Source organism: Perissodus microlepis, chromosome 7 (genome assembly GCF_051167445.1).
Source record: "Perissodus microlepis isolate ML-2025 ecotype Zambia chromosome 7, ASM5116744v1, whole genome shotgun sequence".
In the NCBI taxonomy this organism is placed as follows: Eukaryota; Metazoa; Chordata; class Actinopteri; order Cichliformes; family Cichlidae; genus Perissodus; species Perissodus microlepis.
The window spans coordinates 5,905,557-5,928,163 of record NC_140467.1 but is presented as its reverse complement, the minus strand read 5'-3'; the positions used below and the strand labels follow the sequence as shown (position 1 = coordinate 5,928,163).

Here is a 22,607-nt window from a genome sequence, read left to right as displayed (position 1 = left end):
AGGATTGGGAATGTGCGTCCGCGGTCTCGGCTATTTACCATTTAAAGCGGCAGTACCTTTTCTCTCTCTCAACCACCTCTGCAGCCCTTGTTCTGCTGTATGCTCTGCTTTTATAACTGTGTCAGAACCCATCGGTGAGCCGTGGCACACGAGAGCATTGTTGAATACATGCAGAGATGTGACCCAAGCACAGTGGCGTAGTGTTAATTAGAGTAGCCTGTGAGAGAGAACACGTTTTCTGGCAGCCAACACCCCACCCAAGTTCATGTGTATTATCATAGTAAAATATCAGTTCCACCCCAAGGACTTCCTGAACATTTAGTCTGGGGTTGTTTCGCTGTGGATGTGCAGTGTGCTTACTGAAAACCTCTTACCTGCTTGCTCACAGGGCACTGTGTTAGAGACTATTATGTGGTATGTCGGCATGTCCTCTCGGCTCTCTCAAATGTCAGCGTCACTTATTATGCATGACAGGCAAGTCAGAATGACTACCTGTGCTGAGAAAAGTTTGTGTGTGTGTGTGTGTGTGTGTGTGCATGTATAAAATAGAGGGTAAAGAAAAAGAGGAGCTGGAGGAGGTTAAATTGCATGGTATTGACATCTTAAAACACTTCAGAGAGAAAGAGGGTCTGAGTGGCTCTCTGTGTGTAGGTGAGAGGTGGATGAAAGATTTAACCCTTGGCTTGCATTTGCTTATTAATTCTAATCTGCTTATGTACTTTGCCACAGGCTTGGGGATTTTAATCTCTGAGCTCATATTGTAATTCTCCACAGGGGACTAGAATATAAGGGGGGAAACAGTGATAAAGCTGCATACATATTAATAGAGGGCCAGAGGCGTAACATAATTTGAGGAGTAAAGATGGCCGTCTGTCAGTCAGCCAGTCACCTGAAGTTAACTATAGTAAGAGTGCAGGTGAAGCATGTTGGGGTTTCAAACGACAGCAGTACGTAGTCAGCATATTTACCTCGTCTCATGTTTTATCTACTTTTTACTTGTTTCTGCCAACCAGGATGCCGTCTAGGGCACATGCAGTCCACAGAGCCTCTCAGCTACAGAGAGAAGAGTCCATTAGCAGCACAGCAGTATCAGTCCAGTCACAACTGTGTATGTGTGTGCAGTGGCTACATCCATTTTCCCTGCCTCATAAAATCTACAAGAGCAGCAGACACATTAAAGGTGTCTTAGGAAGCTGAGGTTGAGGAATAGACAGGAGAGACATGAAAAGACTTGGCAGACTTGGTAGTGTTAGGTAGGGCTGGGCTATATCATACCGTTCACGGTAATACCGGTGTAATTTTGGGCAATGATAGGAAAATGAAATATCGCGATAGAATATGGGTAAAGCGCGCACGCGCAGTGCCTATGTTTACATACGCACATGGCGGCGACGCAGAATGAGAAGAGCGAAAGCGGATCGTTAAATGAAACGGATGAACCAGAATTGGTTTGTAAAAATGCTGCAACTTCAGTGGTGTGGCACTGGTTTAGCTTTCGTCCGTCAGATACACAACAAAGCACTATTTTTGGTAGAGCATGCTAGCGGGTCGTCGTTATTACCATGTTGTTTGGAAAATACGGCACACTTAAAATCAATCCTTTGATTTCTCTGAAAATCGACAGTGCCCCTTATAATCCCGTGTGCCTTATGTATGAATTTTGGCTGTGTTTACTGACCTCGAAACGATTTTATGTGGTACACGGCGCTCGAAAATCTGTCAAATGTTTTAGTACGACTTTGCTAAGCTACGAACCCGCACCGCTTGATGGATTGTCGGAGCAGCATATTTTTGGTCATATCGCCCTGCTCTAGTGTTAGGTTTATTCACCCCTCTCTACCTTGTCCTATTCTTTCCCTTCCTACCTCCTTTTGCTCTTTAGAGCTGTCACTCCCCTTTTATTAATTGAATTTATCATGTATCATTCCCCAGAAAGTTTCTTGGCTGACATTCCTTTAGTCGAAAACAAATAAAAAGGCGTTGGAAATTGAAACTATGCTATTGTAAAACCAAACACCTCATGTTTCATTTTATAACTTCCGCCAATTCCCTTTTTTCTTATTGTTTTATATGACTATAGCAGAGCTGGTTTTATTCAAATTAATCAAATTATCTGTCCCTTGCTTTGTTGTGTTAGAGGCTAAATTGGAAAATCTAGTTTCTGGGAGAGATAAAGGAGAGCGAGGGAGAGTAGTGTTCACTTGGAACAGGGCCACTGTTGCTAAGGGCAAGGACAGTTCAAATCCATTTAGTCCTAATGTTCTATTAATGCTTTTTAGGCCTTTTTAAAAAAGCATCACACCAAACAGAGCTGTGAATAGGCAGTAGAGTCTGCTGTGATTTGGAACAACAGAGAAACATATCTATCTGAACTCTATCTTAAAATAAATCCCTAAAGCACAAACCTTTTTACCACTCCAATTACAAAAAAAAAAAATGAGATGATTATTTTTCATCCGTTAAAAACAGGGAAAGTTTGAACCTTTGTATCAGTCAGTTAATTTTAGATGTTTTGATCACTGTGCTGATAGACCGTAGCAGTCTTTTGAAACTTTTGGAGTTAACTACAAATTAAAACGGCATTTTATTTTAATTTTTTTATGATGAATTTACTGAAGTTTCATTGTGGTTTAAAATGTTAAGATGAAAAACTCCTTTGATATTGTTGTGAGCTGTATCCATTTTAGTGTGCCCTCATGTCTAATCAAAGTAATAGAAACATGGCAATTATTTTTAAAGTTATGTTGTTCATTTTTCCTTTCAATGGCCTTGGTTCTATTTCTGAATTTTTTTTTCCGTCCCTAATGAATAACACGACCAGTCACAAATTTCAGTCTTAGCAGAAAGTCAAGGCCATTCTCTGTCTTGCTGTGTTATTAACACAGCTGCTGCTTTTATAATTCAGTCACTAATGGTGTAAAACATGGACGTAGCTTATGGGTCACAAAAATCAGCTAATGCGAAAGTCCAATCTTTGGAAGTCTATGGAAAAACAGCTTTTTTTTTCTCTCCCTCTAACTTTGTAAATCTTGGTCATTTTGTTTCAGAATTGAGGGTTATTCATGTAGGTTGCAATTTTACAATCAGTCCCTCTCCTTTTTTCATGTATTTATTTGTTTGTTTGATTTGGATTTTTTTCTAATATCGAGGCTTCAAAATGGCACTTAAGAAACAAATGAATGCTCACGCTTTATCTTTACTCCAGCTAGTTCCCAGTAAGTAGTGGACTGTTGTCCCTCCTGAGGCCTCGTTTTGTGCCTTTAGTTTGCAGCATTGCAAATGAAGATTAGCACGCATGAGTGCTTCTTCCTTCTTCCTTTCCAATCGGGACAAATTCTCAGAGAAGCTTCATTGCTGAGTGAAAGGTCCAATGGCAGAGAGCTCTTGCTTCTCAACAAACAAAGAACTGATCCAGGATCACAGCCTCCATCTGCCTCAAAGGCCATGGGGCCTCACAGAGAACCAATAGAGATGGTTGAGAGAGCGGATGCTTAATTCCGTGTATTCATACCATAGCGTTGGCTTTGGGAAGCTTTGTTCTTTATGGTTCCTCACTGTGGCAAAAAAGACTGTGTACAGTCCTTTTGTGTACAGGCATTTTTCCAGATTATTAGAATGTTTAAAATCGAAATTCTACAGTGAAAAACGTTCATCCGTCCATGTTTTTGCTCACATAGTTGTGAAGCCCTGCCTATTTATAGACCTGAGGCTCTCACTGTCTCAACTTTACTCTGTTGCATCTTTCCTGACATATTAAATATTTTGCCTTGTTAGAATTAACTTCAGAGTGTTTTTTTTTTAATAAAAAGTAATATAGTTTCTCAGTTTCAGCATTGGTGTGTTTCCTTGGTACTATTTTCTATAAACTTTAAATTATTTGAAAACTATTGCATTTTCTTTTTATTTACATTCCACACAGCACACAGTTGTTTTGGCATTTTAGAATAAATGAACTCGGAGAAAGTCATGTAGTCAATGCTGGTCTTTTCTCTCCAGTATTCTACAATGGGGGGCTTTGATACAAGTAGGTCTTGACAATGAATGAAACTTTGTTACTAGTCTAACCCAGTTGTAGTTTTTTGTTCTTTATTTGAGAGAAATATATTCATGGCATTGATTTTGGTGAAGATAAGAGAATGAGCAATGTGCATGTTTTTCTCTCCTCACACAAAGAAAGTAAATTAAAAGTGTTACTTCTTGCGCTTGGTTTAATGGGCAATTTGGAGAATCTGATTGCTTGTGCAGAAATGGCAAATACACGATAAAACTTTGGGCCCCCAGGGGCCATGGCTCTGCCAACCTTAGTAAAGACTGATGATTCTTTGCTTCACTGGAGAGAGGGAGACTGAGGGGAAACAAGATTAAATAGATAGAAAGGAAGAGAGTGAAGTTCTGCTCAAGGGAAAACGGGAGACAGAGCAGCTGATGTTCATAGATTGAAGCAATTATATTCAGGAGCAGAGATCATGACAAGGGATTTTGGGTTATTTTACCTCATGACAGCATCTTCATTGGAGGTGGAGTTTTGTCTAGACAGAAGGACTGCAGGAACGAGTTTGTTTATTGAGGTGTTTTAACGTAATGAGTCAAAGCTAAAGAGAGGCTCGTTGGGGAATGGGCAAAGGAATTAAAAAGGTATCTCAGTGAGCAGTTCTGCTGCCTTGAAAGCCAAACAGATGGCTTGCTGTGGTAGAAGGAGCCTCTGAGATCTCTATCTGCAGATGGGATGCATGGAGTTTGCCTTTGGGGAATCTAATATATGCTATCAATTAGTTAATGCATGACAGACACCTGTAGGCTTGCTGGAATAATGTTCACATTTAAATGTATAAAGTCCCTATCTGACCCTCACATGCATTGCTTTTAATTGCTTTTCCCCCCGCATTCAGATTTTGAGTAGCTCATTGTGGTTTATTCTGGTTAATTTGTGGCGGCTGTATATCTCTGTTTTGTGGTGAGTTAAATTTGCCCTGTTTATTCTTTCTTTCTCATTGTTTCCTTCTTTGTCTCTTTGAACTCTTTCTACATATCTTAGATGTCTACTGAGGAACTTGAGGAGTATGTGAACAGTCAGTTTGAGGAGCTCCGCAAATTGGTGCTACTGGAAGAGAAGAGGACCCTTCACCTGGTAGACCTTAAAGAAGCATTCCTCACAGCATCTGCTGCTGAGAAAATCGCAGAGATCACTGTTGAGACTGAAAAGCTTCAGGAAGAAATGGCCAACATAACACACCAGCTATGCCTGCTGGAGCAGGCTGAGGCGCAGGCAATAGCTCCTGTAGTGGCAGTAGAGGCCCTTTTAGCAGGGCCTGGAGCAGCTCACAGAGTGCCGGTAAGAGTAGCATTCATAACATTTTCTTTTTATGAGGGATGTTTACCTTCTTAAACCTTTTAAATGCAATGGGGAATATAATTGTTTCCTCTAAGTTGGTGCCTTTTAAACAAAATCTGATTTTTGTTAATTTATTTATTTAATTAATTATTTTTATAGCTATTTTCTTTATGTTCTTAGACTTTTACGCTACCTATTTGTTTGACCAGTTAAGCAGGAACTATAGTGTTGCAGAGACTATATAAAAGCAGTCATTCCAGACGAGTCCACACAGTCTCAGACACTAACATCTACCTAGAGCGTTAAGCTTACCGTCAAAATGTACGTCGTGAATCGAAGCATGCCAGCAGGCTCGCAGCCACAGAAACTATACCGTATCCAGTACACTGGAGCCTTTCCATTTGCATATTTAAACAAGCTTGTTTACTAACTAGACCTAAAAATGTCATTTACATACCAGTCTTAGAACATTAACCAAGTGCTCAAGAAATTTAATGAAAAGCCAGTGTCTTACTTGCATGTTTGATTGAACTTGGCACCCTAATTAGCAACATCACAACACAAGGTCTGTTGAGAGGATTTTGAAAGAATGATTAACTCATGTAACAGGAGAATATGCTTGTAAAATCAGTGCTATTGCTCTTATCTAAAAAAGGTTATAGGTAGTTTTAAGGTAGGATGAATAGAGAACAAGAACCGCAACACAGAACAGTTATCAGCGTTACATAAAGCTGTGTTTATTTGCTCTAATTAGGCCTGAAAATGGTTTTGCGCTTGAGGTCTTTGTTTAAAGATGAATGCTGTCAGCCATGGGTGCTTGATCCCAGGTCGTCCACTTGAAAGGATTTTCTTCCAAGTACTTAAGAAACCTTCTGCAAACAGCAACATTTATAAGGAGAACAGGTGCCATCATACACAGCTTTGTTCCAAGTGAAAAGAGACACTGGATCTACAGTATTTATTCATTATACATTATACTTATATATATTGAAATTATGTTTTCAGAATGTTCTCTCCTCTGTTAATGTGATGCATGTAGATAGATGCAGATAAAGCCTAAGCTTTTGGCTGCAATGTAAGGCCAAATGCCCTTTTGCTATAGTAATGGCAGTTATAAACACATTTAGTCTTTTTACATCTTGGCCCCTTGGTGAAAGTTTACACCTTGTGCCAAAGAACTGCACACACCTGCACATGTGTGCAACTACACTATATGTTATAGAGGTTTGCATGTATGTGAACTCTTGCACAGTAAAGGGTTGCAACCCATCTCCTCACATGTGCATCAAACTCTGTGGCGCTTCACTGCGTGTCTCATTTGAAAATTGAAGAGAAGGCTTTTACTGCTCATGGCCCCAAATTAAAATATCGCATTGGTCCATTTGTCACTCTCTATATTGCAGTCACTGCAGTTAAGAGAGGAGGCTTGAGTGTTCCCTGGAGGTTCTGTGCACAACTAAGTAGGTTGTAGTAATAGCGGTAGCTGATGTGTAGATTGCTTTATGGCCCTAAATGAATGTTGATGGGTAAGCTGTTTGTTGTCACGTGTTAGTTATTAATGGAGTAACTAAAAAGCAGCGTTATTCGTTCACTGGAGATTCGTGTCGGTACAGAAAGAGAAGTTAAGTAGCTGCTCACTTATTACGTATCTTGCTGTGTACTCAAGCAAATATACACTGACGCTATCACTCACTTGTTTATCTACAACATTTTGGTGCTCCCACAGCACGTGTAACTGTTGCATGTTTCATGTAGTCCTCCTGCAGTGTGTTGGGTAACAACCTTTCATGTTGTCATGGATGAAACTAACATTTATGATGACTCCACCAATTATTGATAGGACTGGATGTTTAGGCAAATTTGGGATCAGTCTTTTTAAAGTTTTATCTAGGCTGGTTGGGAGCCTTAGTACACAACCATTTAAGGTCCGTCTATGATGGTAGATGATAAATGGTATGTTGGTTGCTGGTCAGAATCTGGTTGGGTCACACTATGAATTTCATAGAATTTACCCAAAACCACACTTGTGTTTACTTGGTGCCTTAGGTAGTTTGTTAGATGTTGTGCTTTGGATCCATTATTTTCCTCCTTTTTTGGGACTAGTTTCCACACCATGATGCTGCAACCACAGTTTTCAATTGTGTGGATTATACTAATGAAGTGAGGCTCAGTGCCTGGTTTCATGTGGTTGGGAAATGTGGCCAAATGGTTCATTTCAGATGCTTTATAGCACTCCATCCCTCTATAAAAATCTTATTGGTGAAGTGCCGTGCTACTGATTGTGCTTCTGTAAAGATTTCCCGTGATGAATTAACAATATATTTCCATAGCCTTCCTTTGGTTCGACATTGTGGAGAATTACATCCAGACTTATATGGAAGAAAATGTGTTGAATCCATTTTAACAAGATTTGGAAAATTAGAAAGGGGTCTGAAAAGTTTTCACATGCTGTAGGCGGTCCCTGTTTGCTTTTTTGGATTACTGTTTATTTCTCTTCTTGTAAAGCTCAATCTAATCCTGCTAGCCCGGGAGCTACAGTTCACCCTCCAGCCCTTTTGGAATTGGTGCTCTGAGTCAAACTTTTTACAAGAAAAGAAGGATTTACTTTTTCAGACAATTGCTGCTTTGTATGCATATCAAGGCCAAATACTGTGGCCATGTAACTGCAAGTCTGTGGGATATATAAGCTAGGATGTAAAATATATCTTGCACCCATCCTTTTAACATTCTTTGGAGAAAATTAAACAATTGGAAGGAGTTAGACAAAAATATTAAAAGTTACAGTCTGTTTGTTATCACATTGCTCAATTTCCATCTTTTCATTAAAAAGTGGCTGTAGGTACTCATTTATATAATCATTAAATTTGTGTTTACTTAAACAATTACTGATGATAGTACAGTAATTAAAAAAACACACATGCCCCGGGGTAGGAGTCTTACAGCTAAAAGGGCGATATGTGTCAGCTAAAATATCCATACAGATACACAGAGAGCACAGCAAACACTGTAACTGAACATGCACACTAAAACGACAGGACTGTAGAAGATGGTACACAACAGGTGCATGACTGTAGACTAAACACGGTTAATACTGTGTAGACAGAGTTTATGTGAAATGCTTAGCGTATAAGTACTGAATTGGATTTCGAAGTTCTCAGAAATATATCTTCGAAAAACAGACACAGAGCCTCACTAAGCTATAAAGAAGATGCAGCATGAACAGAAAGCTAAGAAGCCTCATTATTCAGGCAATCTGAGTCAGAACAAGTGACCTAACCCTCACTTAGTTCTGACCCAAGTCTGCTTTGTTCGGTTGTAATATTTTATACATGTTAGCAGGATTTTGGTTTAAACCATTTGAAAATGATAAGAAATAATATTTTAACAATAATTTTTCTTTTTTTCTCTTCATTTTTTCTATATCTATTATTTATGACTGTACAAATGGGGTGTCAAATGAAATATATATTTTTTGCTTCAGATCATTTTTTACACTTTTCAGTTGATGCTTAAAGCTTCAAATACGATTAAGTTGTTATTTGAAAAACAGATCATTCTTTTAGGATATTTTCGTTTTAAATTCTCTGACTGTGGTTTCTTTCCAGCTTTGAGAGACCAGTTTTTATGTGTGCACATAATAACTAAGTTGCCCCAGGCCATGTGAATAATGTAGGAAATGTTGAATCTGGGCTTATTCAGACCTTAAGGGATATTTTTGTCTCTACTGAAAAGGTAACCGTAGTCCTATAGCTGAGATCTTCTTTCAAACTGCACATTTCTTTTCATTTTGTTCCATTAAAAACTCTTAATTGGACAAAATAAAAATGATGAACACAGCAGTGTAACACAAGCCTTGTTTGTACTCATAAACTGATCTAGTCAAAACAAAGAAATGCATTATGTGTTATTAATAGACAGTTGGCCTGCAATGAAAAAAAGACTTGCATGATAAGGTGAAATGTGAAACGGACATGAATATGATATATTTTACCTTTAACAGCTAGTATGCATAACCCTATTAGGCCTTTTTAAATAAAACTTCCATTTCATAAAAAAATGAAATGGAAGTTTCTATTAAAATGTGATTTACCTCATTAAAAAGCCATATTTGCTTTAACGGCACAGACAAAACAAGATTACCAGTGATTCATAAGCATCTGCCATCTACAGAGGCAATTTATCATTTTGTATATCACCGCAGTAGATTTTAAATCAGACAACCAAGATTCGATTAAACTGCAACATTTCAACTTTAATTTCAAAAAACACGTTTTGTATTAGCTGTTTAGGAATTACAGCCATTTTTATACACAGTCCCTTATTTTCAGAGGCTAGAAATTAATTGACTTGCAATCAGTTCCAGGCTTGTTCCCTCAGTATTGCATGACAAATTAAGGGGATAAAAGATCTAGAGTTGATTCCAAGTTTTGAAGTTGCAGCTGTTTACTGGAGCTTTCCATATGAGGTCCGAAAAGATGTCGATCATTAGGCTGAAAAATCAAAATAAACCTATCAGAGAGAAAGCAAAACCTTTAGGAGTGGCCAAGTCAGCAATCTGGTGCGTTATTAAACAGAAGGGATATTGGCCAGTTAAGCAACACCAAAATGCATGAAACATCACAGAGGACAACAAAAATGGTTTTGGGGGGAGTCTATACCTTCATCAATGTATAAACAGGAGTGTTCAATATAAGCACGTGTATAACCATGTTAAATTCTGACTGTAAAGATTTCATGTCTACAGTTGAGCAGTAATTTAAATGTGACAGATTTGCTTCAGGAAATAATGAATTTGCATCTTCTAGGATTGGATGAGATTTCATTTACTTTGTTGTTATTCACATAAAAAAGGCATTTTTCTTGCAATGATGATATGAGTGTTCCACGCCGGCAGTGTGACATTGAAAAATCTTTTAAGCTCCAATCAAAATTAAATAGAACAGCCTGCACATGACTAATGTTTGCAGCTTTATTCCAGTTTGTTCCTTTAAAAGCTCATGAATATACATGAGCACAAGTGCAAAATGAAACTAAAAATTAATGGGTCAGATTTTAAGCCACACCAGCTGTGGACTGCACTGATTTAAATTGAGTTATTTTTTTTGTTACTCAAAATGCATGCAAAAAGATGTCAAATGTTTTGTTTTGTTTTTAAATATGTTTTTCTTTCTCCCTCTCTCACTCTTTTCTTTCTCCCCCTTTCCCTCCATTTATTATTTTCAGCACAACATTGAGGCCAGGCCAAGGTAAGACTGCCCGTATGATTCATGTTCAGCTTTTTATAGCAGAATAGTTTAACTGTGACTGAAGACCCCTCTGTACCTCCTCCTTCTCCAACATCATCCACTATGACTCTAACTAGCATTCATCTCACATACAGTCACACACCTTACAACTTTTTTTTCTTTTTTTTACCTTCCCTCTAACAACCTGTCATTTCCTCCCTCAAACATCACCCAAACTCATACACATCAAGCCATTCCATGCCTCCAAACCTATTCAGTCACATGCAAGTCACATCTGTGCCCCAGCAAGGCAATTAGTAGTCCTCTTCTGAGTGTCCCCCTGGAATCAGAAGAGGTGACAGTCTGCCTGGTCCAATAAAAGTGCTCAGAACAGCTGCTGGCAAGATGCGTGTGTGCATGTGTGTGTGTGCATATGTGCATGCATTCCCTCATCTGAGCCATTTCAAAAAGCCCAAAAGTGTCTTTAAAAAAAAACCAAACACACAATCTTTAACATGGTTCCTAACTAATGTCTGGATCCATAGTTAATCCTTGAATACAATATTATCAGTGATAATTTTAGGGCGTATCGGCTTGCATGCATTTCTGACAGGATTGCTGCATCATCAGCAGGATCAAGTCTCACTATCTTATACATCATTGTATTTACATCTCTAATGTCTCAAAGCGGGTAAGGTGTGCCTACAGACGTGTAGAAGGGAGATTTATTTCTCAGCTACTATGTGTTAATTTGCGTGGTGGTTTGTCTATACTTTCTCTTTCACCATTCTGTCTGTGTGTGTCAGACAATCTGAAATGGATAGTCTCACACTTATTGATCTGTTGACATGAAAACCTCTCTACCTTCTTCCACCAGAACAGGAGCACTCCTAACACCATCTGTTGTCTCTGCCTTCCTGCTTAGCTGTCTCTGTGGGCTTTCATCTCAAAAGCACTCTACAGACACAGACAGATACACACAATACACAGATTCAGACAGTTACAGCAAATGCCAGTTGATCTGTCTTTAAAGAAAAATAATTTCTGTATTTATTTAACATAAAGGCTGAATATAAATATAGAAATAGTCATGTGCCGTATAATACACTTTTGATGGACAATATCCTTGTTTCCAGCAAATAGAACTTTAATTTTTGATTAAACTTTGTACCGCTGACATTTGTGCTGCCTGATTGTGGGAAATGTACTTTATTTTCTCCCTGGAGTGTAATGTTCTTTTTAATAAGAAATGAACACATTGGCCAGGGCTGGTGCATGGTGCCAACATGCAGTGTGTTATTGATTGGTCAGCCACTATTATGACCCTGAAGTTCTAGACCAGATGGCGGCAAGCTCGGACTCGAGGGTGAAATGAAGCTAATAGTTTGCCTTTGGTCAAGGTTAACCTCTACATCTCTGTGCACGCACACACACACACACACACACACCCTGATATAATTACTCCGACATATTACACTAAAACGCAGTGTGTGCAGAATTTACCGTGGCTGGTGTAAAATGGCACCAATTTGGAGAGAAATGAAAGGAAAAAAACAGAAAGGTGTGTTTGAAAGAGCTTGATGTAGGACTGTGTTTGTTTGTTTTGGGGTGTTTCGGGGGGGGTGGGGGGGGGGGTACTCATCTTACAACTTGAAGGTGAAGCAAACAAAAAGGTAAGCAGGAAAAAGAGATGAAGTGGAATAGGTGTAGGGAGGAAATAAAGAGAAAGAGAAAATAGATTTTAGAGGATCAAGCATGGAAAGGATGTTTAGGGTTATGTGCAATGGGATCCAGACAGCAAATTGATTATGGAGCAGAAACACTAATCCGCTGTCTGAGCCCCATATCGCTGCCGTAGACAGAGCATTCCCGTAGGACCACAATCCTGCACCCACACACATCTTTCCTGGTCTTGCTCATCAATACAAACCCCTGACTCTCCCCAAGCCGCTTAACATAGGTACTCCATGCCTGCCAAGATTTGTCCTCCTCTGAATATAAATCTTGCTTCGCTCCCTCCTCCTTCTCCCAACCATTTCTCTGCTGGCTCTAATATGATGCATTGCAAATTTCACTCTTATTCCTTAGCTTTAGTCTGAGCGCCTCCATTCCAGCCCTTGTTCCCGACTTTTAAGTTTTTACATATGTTTGTATATTTGTTTGTCTGGTGTGGATTTAAAGTATACAAAGCTTTTTGAGTGTAATGTTTGTATGAATTCAGATTTGCGAATGGGAACATTATTTGTTGTCATTTATCTAATTTATCTCTTAGACTCTCTTCATGAATCATTTTGGTGGTTTTATATGCTGCATGTGCTCATAGATAAATGCTTAAAGGTGGAAATATCTCATGCTTACAGCCTTTGGCATTTAATGTATCTGTTCTATAAATTTAATTTTCAAGTATTTATTAAATTAAAGCTAATAGGCATTTCTCTCCCTTTCATAGCTTATATATATATACAAGCTGGAAGAAAAAGTTTGCAAACCCTGGGCAATTAGCAGAATTTCTGCATTGATTACTTCTGCAAAGAACCGTATCGGTCGTTTGTCTTGCCTGTTGCAGATTTTCATGAAAAGTTGGAGAGCACAGGGAAAGTGAAAGTATATTCATTTGTGCTGTCTGCATTTCCACCATTCTTGCAACACAAAATGGTTGAAGCAGAATGAATGCACAAAATTACAGTGTTTTTGATTTTGTAGAGATTACTGTAAGTGCTTTTTGTCATTACCCTTGCCTACCCAATTTCTTTCATGAGAGCGGCAGCTGTTCTGTATTTCCATCATTTGTTGATTTTGTTTCTCTGTGGATTGATAAAAATCCATGTCTTACAGGGTTTTTTGTAGTGTTTTTTTTTTCTGTAATGCTTCGTCTACATTACTGCAATTGAGGTTCAAAACAACTAGTCATTTTTAGAGAGTAGTCTTTACCAGTAGCCAGTTTTTCTATTACTTCATTTGTAGGTAGTGCATCTCTACAGTCCACTCTCTCCCAGCTCAGCAAGTAGCTGTTGAAGAAGCTATTAGCCCTGAACTTTTTCCAGCTTGTCAGTTTCTTAGTTTTCAGTTTTGAGTTACATTTATGATTAATCAGTGAAGAACTCGAGGTGATTCCAAAGAGTTCAGAAACTTTCTTGCCTACTTGCCAGTGATCATAGACGTGTGTTGCATGCTGTCTGAACACACAAACATGCATCCACAGTCAAGGAAAGGATGGGGAGAAATGGATTTACTAGTATAGCGGATTTTCTGTTACTGAAAGGCACTTTTAAGTTGTCTCCTGAGGTATTGCTTAAGAGAGAAATGGAAGAAAATAAAATAAGACATTAACAGAAAAAGATTTTACGCTAAGGAATTCTACGCACTAGGCTTGCATTTGCCTTTCTGTTAGACTTTTTGGAGGCCTATTTTTAGCAAACGCGTAAACAGATTTAACTGCCTTTTGGCTTGTAAGACTGGATGTGTTTTTGAGTGAGTGGGTTTTGGAGCTCCGCTTGCCAAAAAGAAGTTAGTGGGGCACCGTTCATGGGATTATTTCATTCTGCTCTGTCACATTATCAAGCCTCTAAGCAAGGGCAGAAGTCAGCCTTAATATGACTGTCGCCTGCACATACTTGTGATAGATTTGTTGATGGCTGATGGATGTTTGCCCGGTTTGGCTTTAGTTTTAACTTAGTTGTGTCAGAGATGTGAATATCTAATGAACACACCTCTATACATAACTTGCTAAAATAGGTTCAGGATGGTAACTGGTCCCAACACTAGGCCTAATGGCTATATTTACTCTGTCAGATGTGTTTTTGCTACACTTCTTTAATAAAAAACTTACCCAAGCATTTCTGTAAAGTATTTTTGAAAGCTGGCCCATCTTTAAGTTAGGTCTTGTCAGAGAAGGCAGGTTTCTGTTTTCTTTGCTTTCCACAGTGAGCTGTACCTCTGATTTAGCCTGTCATCCTGGCCATATACTACAGTACAAATACAGAATATGAGATGCCTTTAAGAGAGGTATTTTGGGAAAAATCATGCATCAGTTAGGTTTAAAAGCTTTTCAAGCCACGAAAAGAATTGTACCCTATTCAAACAAATAAATTGAAATCATATCTTAATAACAAAAGTGTTTTAAGTGTGAACTTTAAACATTTGAACTTTGTATTATTACAATGGATATTAATGAACCAGTGGAAATAACGAACGCTTAAAATCATCTATGTGTTAATGTGTCACTTAATCAAATGTAACTAAATTCTGTGTCTATATTATGTGTGAAAATATCATTCCTACTAAACATGTACTTAGATCTTTGGTAATAAGAATTTTGTTATGTATAGAGGTATATTTAAGACTTTGAAACAAAAGTCATTAATACATAAAGTTGCATTTGCATGGGAAGAAAGTCAGATCCAAGGATAAAAGTGCACTGAAAAGCAGCAGAATCCATCAATAATGGACAAAAAGAAGAAATACACACAAATAAGGAAATAGGATTAGGACACTGGAGGCTATAGTTGTCTTTAACTACATCATATTGCTCTGTCATAGCTGCTGATAATTGGGTTTGTTTCTCAGGTCAGTATAGGCAAAGAAAAAAAAAATTTTTTTTAAACTGATCAAGGCCTGTGAGCTTATGATTCTCATTCTCAATTACACAAAAAAGGTAAAACTAGCAGGAGAGCGCAGCACTTCTAATTCCAGTGTAAAATTCCCCCCATTCGTTGCGTTAATCAGTCACGTCTCTCTGTATCTCAGAAGTCCCTTTGCTTTGCCTTGCATCACTTACTTTTTTAATGCATTTCACATAACACACACAGCTGAAAGTAAAGATTATCTCTGGTTCCTTCAGTAATCTTTTTGCTTTTGTCTTACATAAACACAACCATCGCACTGAATAGCTACCATGAATTTACTCTAATGTATCAGTAATGTACTTTCCAATGTTCCGTTCTTTATTTAGTCATTTCTGTACATTTTATTTTTTTTTATAATTTTAGATAGTCTCCGTTTATAATAACATCACACTAGATATAAATGAGCTCAGAAAAATATATGAGAACTTAAAAGATTTAAATGGCCAGAGCAAGGTGGGGATTACTTTTTTTTTTTTTTTTTACTGGTGTGTGGGACTCTTATGGGGGCCATTATCCTCACTGTGTCGTTGGTGTCTCACAGCGATTTTGGCAGCACATTGTTTGTTGCACCGGTCAGTCATGGACCTCTCGGTTTTTGTAACCTGGCACGTTGCACCACAGCCGTCACAGCTGGACTGAAAATACGAGCATACGATCGTGTTGATTTTTACAACCATTATACTTATATTCCAGTACAGAAGCTGAGAGACATACAAACATACAGAGGGAGATGTTGCAAAACAGGAAACTGTTGTTTAGGAGAATACTGCAGCAGCTTCTTGCTCCTTAATGGTGGATATAAATAGACTGTGAGATGAGGGTGTGTCTGTGACTGAAGTTACCATTCTCTACTGCAACATTCATATGTAGGGTCAGAATTTGCCACAACGATAACGATAATGACGATGATAATAATGACCGTATTTATATTCCACTTTTGAAAACACAGCACAAACACAATACAAATTGCTTCACAGTTCAAATAAAGTCTATATTAAGTGTACTTATTAAAGCAGACAGACACAGAATCAGCCATACCAACAGACATGCATGCATGGTTGTAAACTCTGGCCAAAAATAAAAAGGAAGAAGTTAAGAAAACACTAACCTAAAAAAAAGAGTTTTCAGTAGTCACTTAAAACAAATAACAGTCATCTGACCTGATTGACTGGGTAAGGCTGTTCCACAGTTTGAGCACAACAACCTCAAAAACACAATCACCTCTGGTTTTAAAATCACACCAAGGGACAGTTAGAAGACTGTGGTTAGATCATCTGAAGCTCTGCAGAGACCTCTCCTGATAAGTTTATAACAGAATTTTATAGTGGATTTTGAATTTCACTGGAAGCCAGTGAACAAATCAGAAACGGTGTAATGATGTCATGTCATCATGGAGCAAAACCTCTAAGGAATGTTTAAGCTAAGAATGAAGCGAAGAATAAAGGCAAAAGGGCATCCAACCCAGTACGAGGATTGTATACAAGGTGTAAAAGATGAACATAGAAACTGAGGTATACAACTAAAATGACCCTGTTTTATTGGTCTTTTTGATTTCATTTGGAAAGATAATTTGCAAAGTCATTTATTTTTTTAAGAATATATTAGTTAACTAATCAAAAACTGTCAAGAGAGATACAAGATCATTTTTCCTTGGATTTCTGTACAATTTGACTGATTTCTTTGCATTAAAGGTAGTTGCCCCCTGGTGGCTATTAAAAAGAATTCAAGTTTATTGCAAGTTTACTGTTGCTGGGTTAGCTTTAAGCCCAGGAGATTTTTTTATATATACAGTCTATAGGAATGACAAGGCACAGCAGTAAACATAACTGTATGTTTACTGCTGTGCCTACAGACACAGTATGTCTGTTATTTGATTTGGCAGAAATCTGTCCAGTTTCCTGGTATTTTGGACAGTTTCATGAGCAAAAATTTCTATTTTGTTTGACAAAGGAAACATTTAAATACTAAAAGAGACATGTGGTCACCATTTTCAGAGTTTATTTCTATTCTTCTCCTTATTATTATCATTATTGTTGTTGTTGTCGTTGTTGTGGATTTGTATTATTTTCCTGTTTTATACTCCTTTTTTCTGTTTTTGAGTGTTCTTAAAACACTACATCATCTATCATTGCACGTTTGCTGACAGAAGTGTGAGAGAGATGGGGGGGAGAAATCACACTGCCTCACTATGTGAAGGCTGCAGACCACCCAAAATCATGGCATGCATTCACATGAACACACAAATCAAGAAAAGAGGTTGATGTGGAAGCAAAGCGGGTACTTTGGGACACAGCTTATCTGTCTGGGCTGCTTGCCCTTCGCTGGGTCAAATAGATGAGTTGAGTGAAGCAAGAAGGTGTCAGGGGAGCATGGCCGGAGGACACAGGACAGAACCCAGAGATGAAGGCACGGGGAGAGAGAGAGAGCTGCATTTCCTCTAATGAAAAATTTACATTGCTTTCTATAAAAGGAGCGCCTACTGGTTTTATGCCATGTGTGTTTGTGTGCGCATATCAACATGCCCTCATTTAATAATTAAAAATGTTTTAGTTAGATGCATCTGTTTTTCTGCATGTGTGGTTGTGTGTGTGAGGGCTAAGGCTCTGCTCTTTTTTTTTTTATAGTTTCACCAGATCCCTTCTCCCTCTTGCTCTTTCTCTGCATCAGCCTTGCTTTCTCTCTGCCTTCTTGTCCTCTTTCAGTCTGTCTTTAGGCCATCACCATTCCACAGGGGTGGATCTGAGGCCCCCAATGAATGCAAAGCACACACAAACCTTCCTGACAAATGGATAGACATGCATTTAGATGATAAGAGACTATAAGCATGCATAATTCATGCCACAGGCACAATTTTCCTCCAATTTTTAAGATGTCATTCATTTGTGTTTGAGTGTGTGGGCACATGAATACTGTCAGCATAGCATGACTCACATCAAACAGTTTTTGGAAAGCAAAGGGAGAGAGGTGTATGTGTGCATGTGTGTACATCTGTTACAGGTTAGTCTGTTATAGGAGCTAATGACTCTTTGTTTTTCCTGAATAATTTTTCTTTTATATAAAATTAGTTGATATACCTAGGGGAAAAACACCTCTGATGATGCCCATGTAGTTAGATTAGATTAGATGAAACTTTATTAATCCCTCGGGTGGGTTCCTCCGGGAAATTCAGTTTCCAGTAGCAAAGCACCGAAAGAAGTTGCATGTTACAGATATATTAAGGGGAATGAGAGTAAGGATATAAGCATAAATACACCATATATACACATATACACATATATAGATACAGAATATACAATATGGATAAATAGGATTGCTCATTTGAGTGAGTATATTGCACAGTGATTATTGCACAGTCAAATATAAGAAAAAAGACAAAACAAAAAACAAATATTGCAAATATTGCACAGTGTAGAAAAGCACCTACAACTCAGTTGTTCCCGGCCTCCCTTGTCCCCCTGTTTCTCCTCCCTCTCCCCTCCAGTGAGGAGTTAAACAGTCTGATGGCGTGTGGGACAAAGGAGTTTTTAAGTCTGTTGGTTTTTGACTTTGGGAGAAGCAGCCTGTCGCTGAATAGGCTCCTCTGATTGTTTACGACCGTGTGCAGAGGATGCCCGGCATTGTTCATAATGTCCATCAGTTTCTTTAAGGTCCTCTTCTCTGCCACTGTCACCAGAGTGTCCAGCTTCATGCCGACCACAGAGCCAGCCTTCCTGATTAGTTTGCTTTTGCCTGTGGACACACATTACAATATGGTGGTTCCAGATCAAGTAGGGAAATAGAAACTGTCTAATTGAATCATCTGTTAGAGTCGCAAGAATCATGACTGTACACCACCTGTCAAAAAAGCAAAAAAGACAGTTAGGAATGTATTTTTGCGAAAACAGACATGACAGCGCTGAAAGTATTTTCCAACAGAAAATCCTTCTTTTGATATTTGACTTGACTGCCATGGGCCTGATAAGTCACCAGATAAGTCTGATCTTACCTCAGGAATTTCTCCAGAACTCTAGGGCACTTCTGCTGGATATTTGTAGTTTTTCACTGCCTATAGCCCTGTAAGGACCAGAAGCACAGCGTGTTTAGGGGTACTTCTAGTATTGATCTGCTGTGTAGATATACACAAGTGCTCTACAGAGTGCTCTGGGATCACAGACAACACACAGAGAGCAAAGAGTCTGCATTAAGTGCTTAGGATTTGTCCAGGGTTAACGTCGGGTTATTGCTCTGTTTGTGTTGATACTGAGCCTGAAGTGTCCATGAATAAAATATTCTTAATCCATGTATGTAAAATACATCCACCTTCCACTCTCCCCTTTGTTCTGTGTGTGCCAAGGTGTGTTTGTAATCTGATATTGTTCTGACTGCTCTGTGTGCATCTGCTTTTCATAAGAGATCCTCATCAGCATACTGGTCTGAGAAAAGGAACGGTTGTCAGTTTTGATTTGCTAACATTGGGTAACTGTAAGAAAGAGATATTTAGCAATTTAAGGAGCACCACTGAACTGTTTAAATATTCATATCTGTTAAACTTTGCCTTGAAGTATAAAAGATTGGATTTAACAGAAAGAAATGGTGCGGGAACCTTTGCAATTTTTCTAAAATAATAAAAGTTTTTTGTTCAAAAAAGGCTAGTGTTGTTCTCCAGAGCATCTTTATGAAATTTGAAAGTTAACATCAGTCTAATATGTCTAATAGAAAAACACGTGCATTGACCAAAGCTCTATTATAAGCCAATTGTAAAATGCCGTTTGTATTGGTACATTGTGCAAATGAAATTTAGCTGTGGTAGTGTGTAACCAGGCAGAGATGAGCAGAAGGTGAAGTCTGTAGAGATCTATTTCCACTCTATCAGGGAAGATGTGGAGCGACTACTGAAGAGGAAAAGGGAAAAAGAGAGGGCGTTGAAAACGGCAGAATTACTGTAAGACTCCTGAGCAGGTTGGTTCTACAGAAGGAAAAGATGGGGAAAATGAAAGAAAGTATGGCAAATCATATTTCAGAAGGCTCTGTTGCACAAGTCTGCAACAGTAGGTTAGTTCAGTAAACTTCACTGACCTTCGTAGCACAAAGCATTTTTATCTCTTCCAGTGGATCATATTTTGGCGTATCTGCTTCACCAACTACCCTTCCTGATAACCTTGCACTACCTACTGTAGCTCTGTACTGAAGATCAAAATGAGTCACTTACACTAAGGAACCACTTTCAGTTTCTTCAGGTCTCACCTTCCTTTACAGTTGCTGTGGCTGTAAATTGAGCCAGGACATGTCATCTTTATGTCACGTCATAAAGTGTGTTGATGTGTTATTATGTACTTCATTATTTAGGAGTACAGAACAGTGTTTCTATATGCTGCTTTTCCCTTTTTCATAGCCTGCTGCCTCCCACCGTATCTGCTCATTAAATTACTCGTCGAGACATCTGTAGCTATTTTGTCTGATAGATGTCATAGATGCCACACAAACTCGGGGAAAGACCATGAGGAATTGGTATCAGAAATATTTTTTAAAAAAGAACGAAATCCAATCGTGTTAATTGCAGCTTACTTTCTCCCATGAAACTAGATACTTGTTGAGTGATTGTCTGTCTATTCTGCAGAGTGTGAATCTTGGTGTGTATCTCTGCATGCATGTAATTATTTGAATAGGAGAAAGCAAAAACAACAAAGAAGAAGTGAGGAAGGTGATTGACGATGCACATCTGCATATTCTCCTTGTTCGTCCATCACATGCCGCAGTGGTATAGAAATAACCTTCTGTTTTGGATGTTGTTGTTGTTGAGGAATATTTTATTGTCTGGTAGATGTTATAGGGTTTTTTTTTAAGCTCATGCTTTACAGTACAGTGGTCCCTCGCTATAGCGCGGTTCACTTTTCGCGGCCTCATTGTTTCGCAGATTTATTTATTTTTTTGTGCCATTTTGCATGCTGTTTTTTTTAGTTTGTTTGTTTTTTAACAGCGCATCGTGTTCTGCGTCCTGATTGGCTGTAGACCATTGTCTGTCAATCTCGTGCCGTGTCTCCTGTCCAGTACAGAATGCGTAAAGCTTTTTAAATTTACAAGTGTGAAAATGTTCATGCCTGTCTGAGAAAAGTGTATAAAGTGTGTAGTGAGGGGTTTTACAGCTTTAAAACATCTATAATAATTGTAAAAAAAAAAATTAAGTTGGCTACTTAGCGGATTTCACCTATCGCTTGTTATTTTTGGAACGTAACTCCCGCAATAAATGAGAGACCAGTGTAAAACGTAAGGCAGACAGGAAAGGGATTTTAAATTTTCAACTAGCAAAAAACCAGAAACGCATTAGGTACACCGACCGCCGGTTAAACCATAGGTCATAACCACATGCACATTTGAAACCCTACATTGTAATAGGGCTATGCGATATGACCAAAATCTCATATCCCGATATAAGAATTCTATCGTCCCAATAACAATATAAATCACAAAAATGTAACATTTTCTGTAAATTCTGTGAATCTCGGGCAGCTCGTCTTGCGGGAAGTGTTTCCAGCTGTGCGTCATGTAGCTGGAGTCGAGTGTTTTAACCCAGCGGTCCCCAACCCCCGGGCCTCGGACCGGTACCGGTCCGTGAGTCGTTTAGTATAGGGCCGCGAGAGTTGAGGCTCAGGTATGAAATGTATGGTTTTCAGGGTTTTTATCGGTTTTCAGCGTTATTTTGTTATCGTTTTTATCGTTAACTCGGTTTTCCTGGGTCTTTTCACGTGTGTTATGAATAAATCTTCTTTTTTTCGGTACCGGTACTAGTTTTATTTTGTTGTATTTATCCGCGACACCTTAAAGGCCGGTCCGTGAAAATATTGTCGGGCATAAACCGGTCCGTGGCGCAAAAAAGGTTGGAGACCGCTGTTTTAACCGATGCATGAAACTATACATTTTTAGACATAAGTTGTAAAGGCCGCCGTTTTCTTTGTGAGTATTTATTACACGGCGTGCTGCGGGGAAAAGCCTGTTCTAACGTTTGAGTCTAAGGTTAATTTTTTAGCACCTGGCGGCTCTTTTTTAATTCTCATCTGTAAATAATCTGCTCTTTCACGTGATTCAGTTTATTTTGAAAAGTCTCAACAGGAGCTTGAGCTTTATTGTGAAAGGTTTATGTGGAACATAAACAAGCGGACACGCGATGCTGTTACCGTCGTTGTTGCTAACCACAACGCATAAAAACAGGCGCTTGTCCGTCTTTAGTGTGGTTATATAAAATATAAGAGAAAGAGAGAACTTTTTAAGAAATTAATTAATAATATTCCTGGAGGGACATTAATGAAATTACCAGAAAAGACGTGAGAGAAAGTACAAAGAAGTGCCTATAAAGAAAAAAAAAGGAGCACAACAAAGGGTGGGGATTGAGGAAGGAGCAAAGTCCCACCATTTTATCTGTTTTATGTCTGAGACACAGTAATTAACAGA

General features: G+C 38.6%; 1 protein-coding gene across 1 annotated transcript in view; it reads left to right on the top strand.

Annotated features, from left to right (window-relative positions):
• Positions 1 to 22,607, top strand: part of trim44 (tripartite motif containing 44) — a 44,921-nt gene that overhangs the window by 5,685 nt on the left and 16,629 nt on the right. Inside the window, exons 4-5 of the mRNA XM_084933000.1 lie at positions 5,036 to 5,332; positions 10,556 to 10,578. Of these exons, the coding sequence (XP_084789126.1) occupies positions 5,036 to 5,332; positions 10,556 to 10,578 (320 nt within the window). The remainder of the gene's footprint in view (positions 1 to 5,035; positions 5,333 to 10,555; positions 10,579 to 22,607) is intronic.